General features: G+C 37.8%; 1 protein-coding gene across 8 annotated transcripts in view; it reads right to left on the reverse strand.

Annotated features, from left to right (window-relative positions):
- Luc7l2 (LUC7 like 2, pre-mRNA splicing factor) overlaps positions 1–16,419 on the reverse strand; it is a 70,237-nt gene extending 53,818 nt beyond the window's left edge. Inside the window, exons 1-5 of one of the 8 annotated variants that reach the window (XM_071611749.1) lie at positions 13,169–13,324; positions 10,443–10,542; positions 7,345–7,469; positions 5,470–5,546; positions 951–1,045 (exon numbers count right to left, since the gene is read on the reverse strand). In XM_071611749.1, coding sequence (XP_071467850.1) covers positions 951–1,045; positions 5,470–5,521 — 147 coding nt within the window. In that variant the 5' untranslated portion in view covers positions 5,522–5,546; positions 7,345–7,469; positions 10,443–10,542; positions 13,169–13,324. Of the gene's footprint in view, positions 1–950; positions 1,046–2,640; positions 2,712–5,469; positions 7,264–7,344; positions 7,470–10,442; positions 10,543–13,168; positions 13,325–16,277 lie in introns of those variants that run through there. The other 7 variants (XM_071611747.1, XM_071611763.1, XM_027952130.2 and 4 more) reach the window with 7 other exon arrangements.
- Positions 16,420–18,199: the final 1,780 nt, after the last annotated feature.

The raw sequence follows: 18,199 nt of genomic DNA on the forward strand, positions 1-18,199 counted from the left end.
CCCTGTCTCCAAAAAAAAAAAAAAGACTGGGGTTGTGGTTCAGTGATTAAGTGCTCCCTGCCTCGCCCCAAAAAATCTACTCTGTTTAATAGTAAACTTTAAAAATCATCTATAGGAGCTGGGGCTGTTGCTCCATGGTGCAGCACTCTCCTGGCACACGTGAGGCACTGGGTTTGATCCTCACACCACATAAAAATAAAACAAAGATATTGTGTCCACCTACAACTAAAAACAAAAATTTTTTTAAAAAATCATCTATAGTTCTGGATGCAGTGGTGCACATCTGTAATCCCCACAACTCAGGAGGCTGAGACAGGAGAAATGGAGTTCAAAGCCAGCCTCAGCAATGGCAAGGTGATAAGCAATTCAGTGAGATCCTTTCTCTAAATCAAAATACAAAATAGGGTTGGGGATGTGGTTCAGTAGCCAAGTACTCCTGAGTTCAATCCCTGGCACCAAAAAAAAAAATCATCTATAGTATTTCTGAACTAAATGTACAAATGCTGTATTATGCTAACTGCCTCTACTTTCCAATTAAGTGCTTTTAAAGAACTGTTCTGAAGAATGAAAAAACTTGTAAATATCAACCAACCTCTATGAGCAAAACTATTATTACAGATATAAATTATTAATCCGAGGGGCTAGGGTTGTGGCTCAGTGGTAGAGTGCTCGCCTAGAATGTGTGAGGCCCTGGGTTCGACCCTCAGCATGACATATAAATAAATAAAATAAAGATATTGTGTCCAACTACAACTAAAAAATAAACATTTTAAAAAATTTAAAAAAATATTAAATTATCAATCCGAATAGACAATATAAGGAATGTAAATTCCTCTAACGACACTGTTAAAAAATTATTGCCTAATAATCTAACAAAAAGAAATGAGGGCTTTATCAAGTAGTCTGTTTTTGTAGCACACCAATTATCAAATGAAAGATTTAATACGTACAGTTCCAGAAAGGACATCATGGGGGCAACAGTTGAGAAGATGACTCTTGCATACTCTGTCATCACTGAATTTGATTCGTTGACGAGTAGTATCTCCTGTAATATAGAAAAGTTAATAACATTCAAGGTTAGACAACTAGAAAGTATTTATTTTCTCAGAGCCCTGGTATCACTAACTTTTTATGTGTGGCTCTATTCACACACATTTATAAATCAGCTCAAGAGGGATTAGTTTTTTTTTACATAACATCCTACAGAAAAACTATTTTAGACAACATGCAGTTGCGATATGTGTACTGCACATGTAATTCAAATAGTCAAAGTGGGAAGCAATGCATTCTGTTAAACAGAGGACTTCAGAAAAGCATAGGATTTTAGAGCAGGAATGGACCTTAAAGATTATCAAGTCCAACTCCTTCATATTGCAGGTGAGGAAACTGAGGCTCCAAGAGGTTAAGCAAATTGCAACAGACCCACTAAGAGATTTTCTACTCGTATACAATGTTCCCTTCTTGACAGTAAGCACTGATTTATTTTGTAATTATTTACATTAATTGAAAAACATAAAAAGTAATCTTGCAAACATTGCATACACACTGCGAATCCCCACTGAACCCCAGACGCCATTTCTTCCACTATTTTGTTCCAGTTGAAGTGTCTCCCTTTTGCTGCCGGGAGGAGTTAGAGAGGGTAGAATAACGCGTTTAAGAGCGTACAAACCTGGAAGAAGGACTTACACACCAGTCAAACAAAGGCACATTGCCTAACTGAAATGTTAACTTTAATGCCTCCAAAGGTTCCATACCTCCAAGTTTTATGTAGTCTGTGCTATATATTGCCAAACTGGGTACATTTAAATTCATTCTGTCTTCATATAAAACAATACACCTCCTAATCAACAGAAGCATCCAACCTGCTTATCGAATATGGCTATCAACTCAAAACTTTTAAAGAATCTAAAAAAAGAAAGGTAACTAGCTCTAATAACAAAATACAGATGTTAGTTACATTTTTTTTTTTTTTTGGCTTAGAATCTCTTTGGAAAAATAAAAGAAAAATTCATAAGATGTTTCCTCTTTCTATATAGAATGATAAGCCCTAAGAAATGTAGGTGTTTTATTTTAGCCTTAAATTGATATCATCATTGATAAATGAAAACCTACTGGTGAATTACTGAAGCAAAAATTGTTAGTACTAAAAGAGACTGTAATACCTAGGTAGTTCACATGATGCCTGGAGTACTTCATACACTTTCATCTAGGAAGTGATTCAATCATTTAAATTAATTTCTGTATTTTCACATGTGAAGTAACAAGGTTCAAACTTTATCCCTTCAAATGGTCTTATATTGAAGAGCGTAACTTAAATTCAATACTATGGGGTAAGATTTTGTTTAAATTGTTTTAATGTGGTTAAAAAGATTTAAAGATCATTCTAATTTGCAACCAGGGTATATACATTTTTAAGAACAATAATTTATAGTTAAAATAGTAGCTTCAGAGCAGTTCAACAGTAGGTTTTCTAAAGGCTAATTTCTAGTAGGTTATTTCTGACACGATTTGGAATAATCCATTTAGTGTTCACGCCTGCTACTATAATAAAGGTTATTTTGATGGTCCGTTTTTCCTTTTAAACACAACTGCTTTTGTTCCACATTCATTAACACATCTGAAAAGTTAGTGATAACTCACGGCTCGGCGATTGCGGGGCCTTTCTGACACTCCCTTGCAGATTGAAGTAGGCAGGCATAGATACATTGAACCTTTACAAATGAAACAAGGGGCCAGATTGTTCAGTTTGTATAGAATAGACTCTGCCAGCAATTTCAATACAGCATCTAGAAGTACATGTTGACTGTAGAGATTCTTGTATATGAAAACAAAAGTGAACAAAATCAGGGTGTTTTATACTTTTGTGTTTTTTTGTTTGTTTGATTTTTAATAATAATACTGACTTCACAAGTGTGGAAGAATATGACTGACTGTAAGTAAAAGTCCAAGGCTGCACATTGGAAGTGGCCTTTGGGCCAACTGGGTTTTGTTTTGTTTTTTTTTAAATGTGTCTCTAAAAAGTATATTTCATCAAGATTGGTGAGTGTCTGCCTAAAGCTCATGTTGGAAGGACACTAAGATAAACTCACACTAGAATGTAAATCTGTAAATAGAGGCTCTTTCCTCCCTGGCATTTAAGAAAAACAAATTGTTTTAAAATCTATACCCTAATTACGTTAATGATTTTAAAGTTTATGAATTTTTTAAAGGGGGGGAACCCCAACCCTTACATATCTAGGGGTCTCCCTGCTACAAGTATCTAAGCTTTTTGGCAATACAACAGCAGTGTCATTTTAGTACTCTGTTCAATTTTATGGCTCAAGGGTATAAGCTAGGCCTACAATAAAATTTAGATTCACCAAAGTATTACTAATCAAACATTTCTTCTAGCACAGTGACTGTTTTTGCATAAGAAATCACATTAAATCTAATAATAAGATATATGTTCCCTAAAGATACTCTAGCAGATAAAGTATCAACAATTCCAAATACGAATATAGCAAGTGGTAGCCCTGGTGAGCTTAAAAATTAAAAAAAAAAAAAAAAAAAATCAATCTTTTTAAAGGCCAAAAAGCATTTTAAAATAAATCCTCACTTCAAATGAATGGGTGCTCCATAATCATTTGATAGAAAATGATGTGTTGTAGCAAACACAACAGATACAGTTATCAAATATTAGTCATTATAGAAATCTCTAAAACAAAAAAATCATAAAACTCCTAATAAATCGAGATACAGAAATACCAAGAACAACTAGCAAGTAAGGATCTGTTTACTGATATTTTTAAAGTTCTGTTTAAAGGACTTTTAAGGCTAAGATTTTTTAAACAATTTGGCTACATAACCATGCTGTATTTAATCAATTTATTTGGGCTTATGCAATGGAAGCATAATTTAACTAAATCAACAAAGAATTTTTAAAATAAAAATACTGGTAATTTTGATTTCTGTTATAGTATCTGGCCCAAACCATGTTTTTCAAAAAGAAAACTAGGTAAAAACAGCGCCCATTAAATAATAATAATAATAATAATTTTAAAAAGGACAAATATGAACCAAATCTCCTTATAACATAAGAAATTAATTTTATAAATTTGATGTACTTCATCTTTCAGTTTTCTGGGCATATAGTCATATGAAAATAATCTAAATTGTGTGAGCCAATTTTCCCAATAATTTTCCTCTCATATATTAAAAAAATAATACATAAATGGGAAAAAAGTGCCTTGGCACACTGATATTAGATCCAAATCACAGAATCAACCTAAGTGACACTATGCCTCCATGCTAGACAAGAGCTTAAGACAAACAGCTAAGACAAGCACCCTACCCATCATTTTGCTAGAGAATAGGACATATAAATAACAATAACACAGGTAGCTTGATTCAAGTGCCAAATGGGTGTTTCCAAAAGGTGAGATACCTTTAAAAAATTTTAAGACTAGAATGAGCAGCAAAGACATAATAAGGTTGAAAAGGCTTCATGCATTAAGTAGAAGCCAATATTTGAAAGATGGACAGGACTTAGAGCAAAGGAAAGAAGAAAGAGCATTCCACACTGGACTAATATTTTTGACAAAGCTTACAGAGGCATGAAGGTTTGGTGAACAGCAAGAAAACAAATTCTGGTGTTGGCAAAGAGCTTCATGTAGGGAAATAGCAAAGTCAGGGCCAGAACAACATTTTGGGGGTAAAATTTGATGCCCTCTAATTTTTTTTTTAAATAATGGAACAAAAATTAGGTCAAGTTATTTGAGTCAACAAGACTGCCTATAAGCACATGGAGGTCTTTTCTGCCCTATAACCACCACAATAATTCAGTAGGCTTTGTATATAACTATAATGCCAAGTTTTTCAAATTATAAATTTGATTTAGAACTTTGGCACGTGAACAGTTTTCCATTCGAAACACCGAAAGCCCTATTAATACTTCCTACCACGAAACTATCTTCAAAATTACAATTCACTTATTTCCCTTTTGCTAACCCCTTCATGGGTGTCATAAACTATAATCCTGATTTGAGATCACCCGAGTCATAGGTTTAAAATAAAAACTAGAATGCATAATGGTCGTCTCCAGGTCCTTCACTAATGTAACAGAGACCAAGGTGGACTGAAGCAGTTGATTTCACTCAGGGAATACAGACTGGCCACTCTAGATAGACAGCACCTGTCCAAACTATACTCAAAATCCTCTATCTGGAGGTCAAAATAATCACATTATAATTCCCAACACTGCCTTTTATGGTCCTGCCTTTTCTGAAACTGACTTATACTTAAGTTTTAGTAGGAATACCTAACTTAAACCTCAGCCTATGTGATGTCTCACATTGTACACGGTGCATGCTATTATCCCAACACCCACCCCTTCCCCACCAGTCCCACCCACCTTTTCCCTCCCAAACAATAAACCAAATCAACTTTCATAGATTTATGTGCTATTTTAAAAACATCAAAATTTTACTTTACCCATTCTGTCCGATGCTCCCTGTATTTTTTTAAGCTGTGAGTGGATGACCATGCTATGTGATCAACAACTGTGAAGGCTAAGCAAAAGTGAACTGAGTTTAGTATAATTTCAAAAGAACCTTAAAATTTGTAATATTTGACATATTTAATGGTATGCAGACTCCTATCTTACTGTATATTATCAGGCATTAATGGCAAGCAATTTATAAAAGCAATCCTTTTTTTTTTTTGGTACAGAATTTAGCTTAGAGCTCAGTTTAGAGAAAACAAAGAGGGAAGAGAAAAGGCAACAGCACACAAAGTAATAGATGCATCCCCACATCTATAAATGGGGGCAGGAAGGGAGAAGCCCTCCCACATTTTCTAGTGTGGCAACCAAAGCCCTCCCACAGATAGACTTGTCATATGTCACCACTGGCTTGGGACAGGCCAGGTCCCTTCTCTCTGACATAAGGTCCATAACTCTCAGTGACAGGATAGCTAGAGCTAGAAAGAGAAGTGATAAAATTGAAAATTTAAAGATACTTTGTTTCCCCAACTCTTTGAATCCCCAAATCCCTTCTCTCTCATTATTATTTCATTTCATCCAATATAATCTCCAGAGTCCACATGATCATATGGGAACTACATAGAGACCAATGGCCAGTTTCTAGTCTACTCCAGGGCAGAAGTGACCCTAAGAAGTACACAAGTAAACTCTGTGTCTTCATGTGGAGCCAAGGTAAATGCAGGCGACTACTGCTGCATGGTAACTACTATACTCAGGAACCAATCTCATTACTTTTGCACTCTCCTCACACTTTCTCACCAACTCTAACTTTTCCCACCTACCTTTGTTGTTCCTTTAGAATTCACTTACACAAATCCTTTTATAAAAATTAACTTTGTTATATAAAAAAAACTTATTACTCCTTTACTCCCAAGTTTCCTTGATAAAAAACATACTCAGTTACACCCACTGCATATTTAAGCAGTTCTAAGTATAGGATTCAATATATATAATAAAAGAACTCGTTGCTGTATCTTAACATAATATAATCACAGATGCTTTGAAAACATTTAACATAGCTTGATATGTTATACTTTTCAGACATATATTCATTATATAAGAAAACAAAAAAGTTTTAACAGTCTGCCTTCCAACTATAATATCATTTCTTTTTGAACTGAGTAGCAGTAGCAGCTTTCCTTTCCTCCAGAAAATTGCAAACCCAAGGGGTACTACTATAAGCTCAGAAAGACAATCCCTCTTAATCCTTTGATTCACGATTTGTAATTACAAATAGGTACTAACATTATCCCACCTTAATCCCCATGATAAGTTCAAAAAAATTTTAATGTCCACTTAAAAAAAAAATTCCAAAACAAGTTCATTCTTGATGGATACGGTTAAAGACTAACATTTTGAAATCTAGCCCACCCATCTATGAAAATTTAATTCATGTAACAACATTTATAAAAGAATGAGACTGGGAAACAGTCTTGGTAGGAGAAAAACGATCTTTAAGAACTAACAGAATGGTAATGACAGAAACGTGAGAACAGAAATATTAATATAGCTATATTCCAAGATATAATTTCATCCCAGCCCCAAATCTGTCTTCTGTCATTATACAAGGAACATCTTGGCAGCTAGCAGAGATCAATGTCTTCATACTGGAGATGGAGAAAGAGTTAAGAGTAAGAGTTGCTTTAGGAAGGCTAACAGCATATTTCTATTCTTAGATATGAGAGACACTATAAAAACCTAAAAAGTTGCTTTTCAGCAACTTTAGGAATTAAGTTATACTTAAGTTATAAAAGTAGATTATACAAAATTTTAGATATATGTAATAAAAAGTTGCAGCCTGCTAAATTTTATATTTTGATACTTACTTACAGAGCTGCAATTCTGATACAGTAACACTCGCACTCTGGATATCGGGTGCCTTCTATCATCCAGAATTTTCTATACACAAAATTAGAAGTAATGAAAGCTATCTTTGGCTACGAAGAAATAGCTGAAAAGAATCAAAGAAAAAGTGATTGGCTCGCTTATCTATTAAAAAAAGACAAGTCCTCATTGGTTGGTTACAGCTATAAAAACCAACAAAAGCATCCCCAAATCTAAAACCAACAAAGAAATAAGAGAAAAGAAATGTAAATATCAAAAAGACATAGACAACAGACAACCTAATGATAAAGGAAGTCAAAATGAAAAACAGATGGCCATGAAGGAGACGTGAACCTTAAAACTAGAAAAACAACACAGCAGAAATACTGTGTGGCACTGGATACACACCAATTTCACAACAAGTATTTCCTCTGGAAAGGAATGAGACCATAAAGGGGAACATAAGGGACTTCATTTGTAATGCTTTATTCACTTTTTTAAATCTAACAGAAATAGTCAAAGCAAAATCTGTTTATTCATGTAGGTATTTGTCATTTGTACTTTGTAAAGTACTTTTTTCAAAATCAGATACCTACAACCAATATCACAGAATGTGTCATCTGAAAATAAACATAACTGTTTATGTGTAAATCTCTACTCCTCGTTAGATTTTTGTGCCCTCTAGGATTATTTTATTATAGAACCAAAAAGGAAACAGAAGCAAATACATCCATAATTCCTAAAGAAAAGGAAAGAAATGACTAAAATAACTCAGCAACTTGGGTATACTAAGGGAAGTGTCCACTGCTATTAATAATTACTATACTCCTAAGTACAACCAATATATAAAACACCACTGTGGAAAAGTACTCACTCTAACACCATGAGGCAAATTAAAGTATAACACAGAAATTTCTCACAATACTAATTAATACATGATTTGTAGACTCTGAGATGAATCAACTGTTTTGTCCTTCACTGTTCCCCATGTCCATAATGCAGTTCCTACTCTAGGGTTCTTTTCATACTCCCATGTGGAACTGGCTGGTAAAATCCTCCAGACCTGGTGACAGAATGAGTGACTCCCATAGACCAAAACACTAAAAGAGAGGTGAGAAATTAAGCCAAATGAGGTAATTTCACCCTGGAGGTCAAGAAGGACCTCTGGGACTGGGGATATAGCTCAGTTGATAGAGCACTTGCCTCACGTACACAAGACCCTGGGCCCAATCCCCAATACCACAAAACAAAAAAGAAAAAAGAAGGACCTCTTCTCTAGAGTCTCCGAGATCTCTCTTTATCTCATAGGTTTGAATTTCCCAGCCAATCATTTCTATTTATGGGATCAATAGCTCAACAGTTTCCTCTCTCACAAATAACTAGAAAGATTATTTTGTGTTTTATGAACAAGTTCATCCACATTATAAATATCATGATTAAGTGTGGAAAGACGTTTCTATTTGGCAACAGTAATGTATTTAATAAACCTCATAAATTATTTTTTTCTTCCTTTTTCTTTTTTGCAATACTGAGTACTTTGCCACCAAGCTATACCTGTAATTATTTATTTAATCAAATGGGGGTGGGCACTGGGGATTGAACTCAGGGGCATTCAACCACAGAGCCACATCACCAACCCCTTTTCGTATTTTATTTAGAGACAGGATCTCCCTGAGTTGCTCAGCACCTTGCTGTTGCTGAGGCTAACTTTGATCTTGGGATCCTCCTGCCTCAGCCTCCTCCTCCTAAATCGCTGGGATTATAGGCATGCACCACCTCTCCCACCAATTATCCCTTCTGGAGACAGGGTCTTACTAAATTGCAGAGACTTGCATCTCCTGCCTTAGCTTCCCGAGTCTGTGGAATTACAGGCATGTACCACCCTGTCCAGCAAAAAATTCTAATTTTTAGCCCAGGAAACACTTAAGTGACAATGGAGTCTACCTATATGTCTATAACACACCATTTGTTTTCACTGTAAATTATTTTTAGGGTAGTTTTTAAGCTTCATTATAAATTAACTTGAAATTTTAGAGAGTGAGTTGCAAAGAAAGAACATTAAATAAATAGAAAACAATACAAAATAGTAAGAGTGATGCATACCCAACATTTGGGAAATATTTACCTAGAACAGGGCTTCTCAAACTTTTAATATGCATTAGAATCACTTAGGCTTCTCTCTTTCTCTTTCCCTCCCTCCCTCCCTCTCTTTCCTGGATACTGGGGATTGAGCTGGGAGCATTCTACCACTGAACTACATCCCCAATCCTTTTTTATTTTTTGAAACAGGGTCTTGTTAAATTGTTGAGTCTCAAACTTGTGATCTTCTTGCCTCCATATCCAGAATTTCTGAGTCAGTGTGTAGGCCCCCAAATTTGAATTCTAATAACTTCATAAGTTATGTTAAGGGATCTAGTCTGGGGACCACAGTAACCAACAACAGTGACTAAAATGTTTTATTATAGCTTTAACTATTATAGCAGTGGTACACTCCTATAATCCCAGCTGCTCAGGAGGCTGAGGCAGGAAGATGGCAAATTCAAGGTCAACCTCAGCCATTTAGTGAGGCCCTAAACAACTTAAGGAAGCCCTGCCTCAAAATAAAAAAAAAGTCTTAAAAAAAAGAGCTGGGAATATGGCCCAGTGGTTACATGCCCTGGGTTCAATTCCTGGTACCACAAAAAAAAAAAAAAAAAAAAAAGCTTTACTATAAAAGACCAGATAGTAAATATTCTAGGCTTGCCTGCCATATAACTACTGCCAACTATTCAACTGGATTGCTGTAAGGCAAAGCTGTCATAGGCTATATGTATATGAATGGGCCTAAATTGTGTTCCAGTAAAACTTTATTTACAAACAGCAGGGAGTCATAGAATCAGCCCCTTATCTAAAACATACCCTCAAGCACTGAAAAGTGTATATAGTGTAAACTATCCTTAGGGTAGAATACATATAGAACTAGGTATGCAATATAAGCTATCCAATAAATATCTGACTTCTTCTAATGGAAAGCAAAGCCTTGCAAAATTTAACTCTAAAAGAGAAAATTAAGTGTGCAGAAATCTGAGGTCTCAAGAAAATAAAAAGCAAAACGATTTACCATATTCAGAAGGCATGACAAAAGATTCAGCAAGGGCAGCTGGTTAATTCTTTTCACGTTGAATCAAATAGGTCAAACATCAGTTGTACATGGTTCACAACTAAATTAGAACATATGGATCAATATTGAGTGAGTGTTTTTTTAGAAAAGTTTTAAAAATTCCTTTCTCTGACCAATGTTAAATAGCATACTATAACATTTATGCAGATGACTAAACTACATATTCCTTTCTGATGTCTTTGACCTTTCAAAGTCATATTCAGTTAAAACATTAATCTGTAGACCATTTCAGAGTTCTTATAAACTACTTTTCTCTATATCCTCAATCTTTTAAAATTCATCTATTTGGCCATGCCTTCTAATTTCTGCCCTAACAGCTTTTAGTACATGAGAATTTAAACCAAAAGACAATGAATTTTCTGCAGGTGCTGAAGCTATAAGATTTCTATAAGTTTATTCTTTTTTATTCCCTAATTCCATTACCAACAAGATGTTTGAACTTCCTTCTCAGTCTACAATTTCTTAGTAAACTGATTTAAGTTGGATAGAACTATTTATATTTCTTCAAGAAATATTAATATAGCATTCGGCTTTAAGGATTCAGTCCATTCCAAGCACCTTTCTGGAATCCCATTCTTGAGAAGCATCTGGCTCACTATCTAGTCTTGCTCAGACTTACTGTTCCTCACTTTCAAGATACCTATCTTCTTAGTCCCTCTGCTTGACTGAACCTTTTGCAACTTGAAGCTTCACTGACTAAAGACTGACTCATTAAACCTGACCTTGACCCATGTCACCTACTTGCCTTTGAATTCCCTGTCTTGAACCTGCAGCTCACTGCTCTTTTTCTTCACGACATCACATCTAAACTAAATCAAAGCATTTACTTCCTGCTTATAGCTTATACAAAGATAAGTATTTTGTTTCAATTTATTTTTTTACCTGAAATAATGACTCAAAATATAGGCTTACTGGAGAACTAAACAACTGTACAAAATCCAAGGATAACACAGGGTTCTATGAGGTAATATTTCTACTGTTTTCTAGGCTGCTCTATAGATAAAAATATTAGAGTTCAAAATTCAAAGTGAGGGGAAAAATTTAACTGACTCACTATATGGGTGCTAAAAGAGCTTTAATGTTATGGATATGCCTGGAACCATGAAGTCAAAGTTATAGAAATTCAGAGACACTACTATTTAGCCTTAGGTTTGCTAAAGGTTTGTTTTCTGGGGGGATACAGGGGTTGAACTCAGAGCCACTCGACCACTGAGCCACATCCCCAGCCCTATTTTATTTAGAGACAGGGTCTCTCTGAGTTGCTTAGTGCCTCACTTTTGCTGGGGCTGGCTTTGAACTCCTGATCCTTCTGCCTTAGCCCCGAGCTGCTAGGATTACAGGCATGCGCCACTGGGCTCCACTGCCAAAGGTTTTATGTTAAATAATTTACAAGATCTAGGATAACATGTACCCATTATGTAAAAAATGTGTGCTTGTACATTAAAGGCTACGCCTCCTTCACTTAAAATGAATGATCCAAGTGGAATAAAAGAATGACTTATAGCTAACCAAGAAATAAATATGGTTCATTACATTAATGAAGGAAAATTAAGAGAAAATGTATTCAATGTTCATGACAAGTCAAGAAACACAGGTTAAAGATGATTTTATAAAGAAGAAAATCCACTGGGAAAAAACACTACTTCAATCTCTGATTTATTGATTTTGCAGAAAGGCAGTCATGTTATATTGTCCTACAGATGATAAAGTTAGATATAACTAAATATGTTAGAAGTAGGTAAATTACTTCCTGAATTGTATCTTCTGGGTATCCCCAAAGATGAGTATCCTTTCAATTTCATATTGTATAAACTATAACATAAATATAACTAGTGAAGACTATTACAATTAATATCCTCTATTAACCAAGGAAGGGTATCATATAGTTTAGTAAGATTAACACCAAAAATAGCTAAAATTATCTGAAAGCTTTAACTTGCCAAATGCAATCAATCCTTAGTCATGGACAACACATGATGCCAAAGAAGTCTATTAAAGTCAATCTACAGGTTATTTTGAGGGTGTACTTTCACTCCTGGTCTGTTTGAAGAGATGAACTCTGCTCCCATTTAATGCAACTAAGAGATCTGGAACCCTCAGAACAAATTATCCTCTGTAACCTATCTAATTTCTAAATTTAGGATGTAATCTAAATTCACACTCTCACACCCTGTTTAATTCCTATTCCCTGCATCTTCTCAGATCTTTCAGTGATCAGAATCAGAAATGTATTATAATCAAACTATATGTTAGCAAAAGGGCTTCTGCTAAGGGATACCCTTACAAGTGATTCAATCCAGTAAAAATTACCATGGTAAAAATTCTGTACGAGGGCACAGGGTTTCTCCAACTGTTACGCAGACAATTCTCAAACTGTTTCTTGGGTTTTCCTATGTGGCTCCTCCCTGCTACCAAATGGAATATCTGTCTCCTTCCTATTAATGCTAATAACTAAAACAGAAAGGTATTCACAAAATATATTGACTCTTAAACCTGGGATGAAAAAATATACTAATAATTAATATCTACTTATGGTCCTCCCTTCTTAAAAACTTTAATAAATGTATTTACTTTTCAACATTTTCTGAGGTTAACAGGAAAATATTTGGTTTCCCATAGAACAAATTACAGATTTAACTTGAGGCAAAAAAGGTTAAGTGACTTACCCAAGGTTACAATTAGAGACCAGGTCTCCTGAGTCTCAGCTCAGTGCTCTTTTCCTTAGCCCATGATGCCTTATCAGAAAAATCCAAATACAGTCAGACCCCCAGTTACATGGGTATGAGTTACACTGATTCACATATACAAACTTTATATAGTGTGACCAATGTTTCAACTCACGCGGTACCCTGCTTCCATTTATGCAGTATGCCAGGCATCGGCACGATTTTCAGTGGCACACAGGCGGTTGCCACCACCAGGGCCCTAGGCAAAATTGCAAAGAAGGCAAAGTTTGTCTTTGGCCCTCCCACCTCCATTATGCATTCCTCTCCCACCTCCTGGTCATCCCCCTGCCCAGCCTCCCAGCACCATCATGCTGCCCACTAATTGTTCAAAGCCCCCCACTTCCACACTCACCCAAGACTGTCCTTTCTTGAAGTGCCCAGTGATCCAAAAATTACCTCTCCATTTCCCTGACACCAAAATTCCTATTCCTGAGGATTCCAGTGAAGTTTAGGTAATCTAAATGATTAATTCATTTAAGTAATTCAAGATAAGGTACATTTAACTCACAGACTTAAATCTCCAAGGAATTTTAAAAGGGATTAAAAACTCTGTTGGGAAGGGGAGAGGGAAGAAATATTTTGGAAGGGAAACTAACATTTTTCCAGAGCCCCAGGACTCCTGTGCCACTTCAGCTGTTTTCATGGATGGGACACTGAAGATTGAGGGGGATCATGGCTACTTGAGCCTCACTAACCAAAAAAAGAAAATGGCTGCTTCATAGTCAGTCTCTGGGGTTTAAAAAAAAAAAAAAAATAGGACCAAGCTGCCTTAAATGCCCTCCTATCTTTTCCATCTCTTTCCCACCTCCTGGATCCCCATTTCCACTTCCAAATACACCCAACATCATTTCCCAGAAACAGTTTGTGTGTCTAATACAAGACTTCTCATTATATGGTTTCAAATTTCATGATGTTATTCAGAGATGTCTCCATGTTCCCCTATCCCTGGATAACTTGCAGTTGACTGCTAAAAAAAAAATAGTCTAATTATTTAAATATCCTGAATTATATCAAATGTGTAAAATTCACTAAATATCTAGTTAGAAGGAAAATAATTTCTGATTATATCAAATACATAAAATAATTTGGATATATTTTAAAAAAATTATTTTCCTTGAAAGTGGTATATTTCTTACTTCTGACCCAATATAGCAGTGAAAGTCCTGTTATTTCAGTTAAATATTATTGTGGACTCGTAGACATAAATTCATTCATAAATCCTCTAAGTCTGGAGGCAAAAACAAAAGAAAAAAAGTCCAGTGACAGACACATAATATAAATTTATTTGTATACAAAGCAGAATGGATTTGAAGAAATCCAGTTTTCTGCTGGGACTACACATCCAATAACATACACGCATGTATGTGTTACTCTAACTTTGCAATACTAGATGAGCTGCCTAGTTCAGAAATTTCTCAGGTGATGGTTACCTTGATCCAACTATTATCTTGCCAGTAATATCAGAAAATCTAATCTATGCAGAAAATACCAAAATGGTATCTGTCAGGGATTAAAAGGATCACATAAAGTAAGTCTTATGACTTTATTAAAAAATTGTGTTAGTTAAGATCCTAGATGAAACCCCTTCCCAATACCCTCTCTTATGCTAGAAAAAGAGAAATGTTAAAGACATGCTGCAGTTATAACCATTCTTATCTACGCATGGAAAATGATAACAGTTAAATTACTCCAATGGCATTTTTATTTAACATTAATTTTCAAGAGTTTACTACACAAATAAACCTATTTTCTTCCCAATCTTTCCCTTCTCTCTATACAACCACAGTTTGTCATCTATACCTGTTTATCCTAATGTTCTATAAAGAAAAGTTTCCAGTGTGGGTTTTTATTAACACTGAACCGTTAACGCTGAAATGCCATTCTAAATAAGCATTGCTAAAAATATTTTAATGCAATGAAGTTTTTTTTCCTACTCACATATTTTGCTGCAAATCACTCAAGTAAATCATAAGAGCAACTATCATAAACTAAATTCAAGGGCCTTTTCTCCTAAGTCAAGCAACGTGAATAACTTCTCAAGAAAAAAGCATTTAAATGGCTAAGAAACTATTTGCCAAAACAATCAACAAATAAAAACAAGGATTTTCGGTTTTTAAGAAAGTACTCAACTAGACCTTTCCTCCACGTTGTCGTGAATTTAAGTTGAATTTGAAAGAGTATATTACTAATTATTATCAACAAAAAAGCAACAGATTTCTTCGTTTTACTTAGAAATTCGCTGTGACAAAAGATAATTCAGCACGTAGTTGCTTTCTGTACGGATTCTAACCTAAGTGCCTAAAAATCTCTTTGTTTCCCTCGAATCTGCTTCACTGGGCATCAAATTTCCAAAATGGTCCTATTTGGGGCGCATGTAAGATTTGTCAATATTTACTGAACAAAGCCTCTATTAAATTGTCTAACAAAATGGAGGTCTCTCGGAAAAACAGGCCATAACATTTTCTTTTCACAAAATGGGGCCAAACACACCCACTTCAAGAAACCATGGTTTGGGTCAGATTTTCCATAAAAATGGTTGATTCTGTGGGGATAGATGGTGCATCTCTGGGACGGGGTAAGGTTTTCCTTCGCCCGGGGCGGGGGGAGGGGACGGGTTGATTCTCTCTGGACTCTGGAGGACGGCGACGAGGGACGACCCAAGGCTCTGGGTTAAGGAACTAGATCGGGAGCCGGGGCTTTAGCGGTCCGCAGGTACCTAATCAGCAACAAAACGGGCCGCCCGACTACGCAAAGAGAGACGTGGGCTCTCCCATCCCAGCCAAGTCAACATTAAAAGCACAAACTCTCCTTTCTGCCCCCAGGCCCCGCCTAGTCCCATTGGCAGCAATTCCCGCCAATCCGCACGGTCACCGCCCCCCAAGCCCGCCTGCCAAGCCCTGATTGGGTGGGAAGGGAGCCGGGGACCTCGTGTTACCAATCTGGGAGCCCCTTACTCAGCCACACGCGCGCGCCCAGGTGCGCCCTCGGACCCCTTCCCGTCGTCGGCCCCATCCCCTCCCCCACCCCCAGGGCTCTGGCAGACACTTACCGTCCCTGGAGGTGCCCATCAACTGGTCCAGCATCGCGCGCATCTGGGCCTGCGCCGACATGGCGACGGCGTAGCGGACGGACGGGCGGGGGTGGGGCGCAGACAGGCCCTTTCGGGCGGGGGATGAGGGGAAGGGGTGGGGGAGGTGCGATGCTGTCTTGGTGGCCGCCGCAGCCGCCGCCTCGAGGCGTGCGGAAGGAGAGCTGGAGGGGTCGCGGGAGAGTCCAGGCTGCGCTCCTCACGACGACGTGTACGTGGAAGACAGCAGCTCCCGAAAGAGACCCTCGTGCCCTCACTCTCCGTCCGGTTCCAGGAACAGACGCGACACGGGCTAAGCAAGCTCTCGCCTCCAACACCGCCACCCGCCAGAAGCCGTCAAACCCCCCCTCCAAGCTGTGACGCCGCTCGCCGCCACCGTCGTCGCGACGGGAGCGCGCACGTTCCTCGCGCAGAGTCGTTTCCCGCGGGCCTCCACCAACTGGCGTCCAACTGTCTTCGCTCCGCCCGCCCGGCCCCGGGCGAGGGTTCCACCCTAACGGCTCGCGGGCGCGTGCACGAGCGCTGCCCACTCCCCTCCCTCTAGATCTCGCGAGACTCTGGTACTTTAACCGACTCTCCAGCCGGATCTGCCCAGAGGCGCCAAACCCGGACCTCACAGCTGCAGTGAGACTAGGGCTGTGCTGGCGGGCCAGACCCCAATTAGCAAAATGTGCCAGAGGTTAGCCCGACGAAGTAAGTAGAGACCGTGCCCACCAGTTTGACAGACTCCCTGTCCTAACAGCTAGCGTGGGCGTGTTCCTGATGAATAATCCCAGTTCCAGGGCCCAGCCCGAACCGAGTGGACGCGGCCTTTCTTCCACGGGACTGTAGACACAGGGTCACTGTCCACATCTGTGCCCCCAGCCGGGACATGTCAGGTTCAGGAAAGTACCCTGAAGTCAGTACCCCGGGAAACCGGCTCTCCTACCCAGTCGGATCAAGGGGGCAACTCTTAGGCTATATTTGAAGCTATAAAAATTAACCTGTGTCCTGAGAATTTATGAGGAGGCGATCTTACAGAACGGCAAGTCAGTGACTGTGACCACGGGAAAACCCGGGGCTCCACGGTTTCCTGTTGCCCTGCACTGACCTTTTACTTTTTTTTTTTTTTTTTTTTCTTGTACCTGCGATTGACCCCAAGGGTGTTTAAGCACTGAGCCACATCCCTAGCCCTTTTTTATTTTAAGACAGGCTCTCGCTAGGTTGCTTACATTCTCCCGAAATTGTTGAGGCTGGCCTCCAACCTGTGATCCTCCTGCCTCAGCCTCCCGAACCGCTGGGAATACAGGCATCACCACCACGCCCGCCTCAGAAAATGATTTCTTAATCTTGCATGTCGAGTGGATATAACCACACAACTCTTGCAATATTGTTCTGAGAACAAAATGAGCCAACGGGAAATACCTAAACTAGACCTTTTGCCTGGTGTTTTTAAAACCTTTGGTAAAATTCTTTGAGACATTAATATTGTTTCCCTATAATTGTACATACATCGCCTTGGGACGTATCATTTCTAGTTAATGCATTATCAATTAAAAAATAACATGAAATAGCAAGCACAGTCCCAAGATCCCTTTAATTGTATAATGGGCCAATAAAAGTTTTAGTCATCTTTAGTAACTGACAAAAAATTTCTCTCTAGTTAGAAAACTTCAAATTCTAAACTAATCCAAATACTAGACCTGTCATTATCCTTTGAAAACTGATTTACAACAGTAGAAAAAAGTACAAATTAATGTCCTAGAGGGATGCACTATTAAACATTACCGTGAGAAACACTAGTTATGAGAAAGTACACCAAAATGTTGAGCCGCCCATAATGGTACATGCTTGTAATACCAGTGACTGAAGAGGCTGTGGCAAGAGGTTGGCAAGCTTGTGGG

This window comes from Marmota flaviventris, chromosome 1 (genome assembly GCF_047511675.1).
Source record: "Marmota flaviventris isolate mMarFla1 chromosome 1, mMarFla1.hap1, whole genome shotgun sequence".
Classification (NCBI taxonomy): Eukaryota; Metazoa; Chordata; class Mammalia; order Rodentia; family Sciuridae; genus Marmota; species Marmota flaviventris.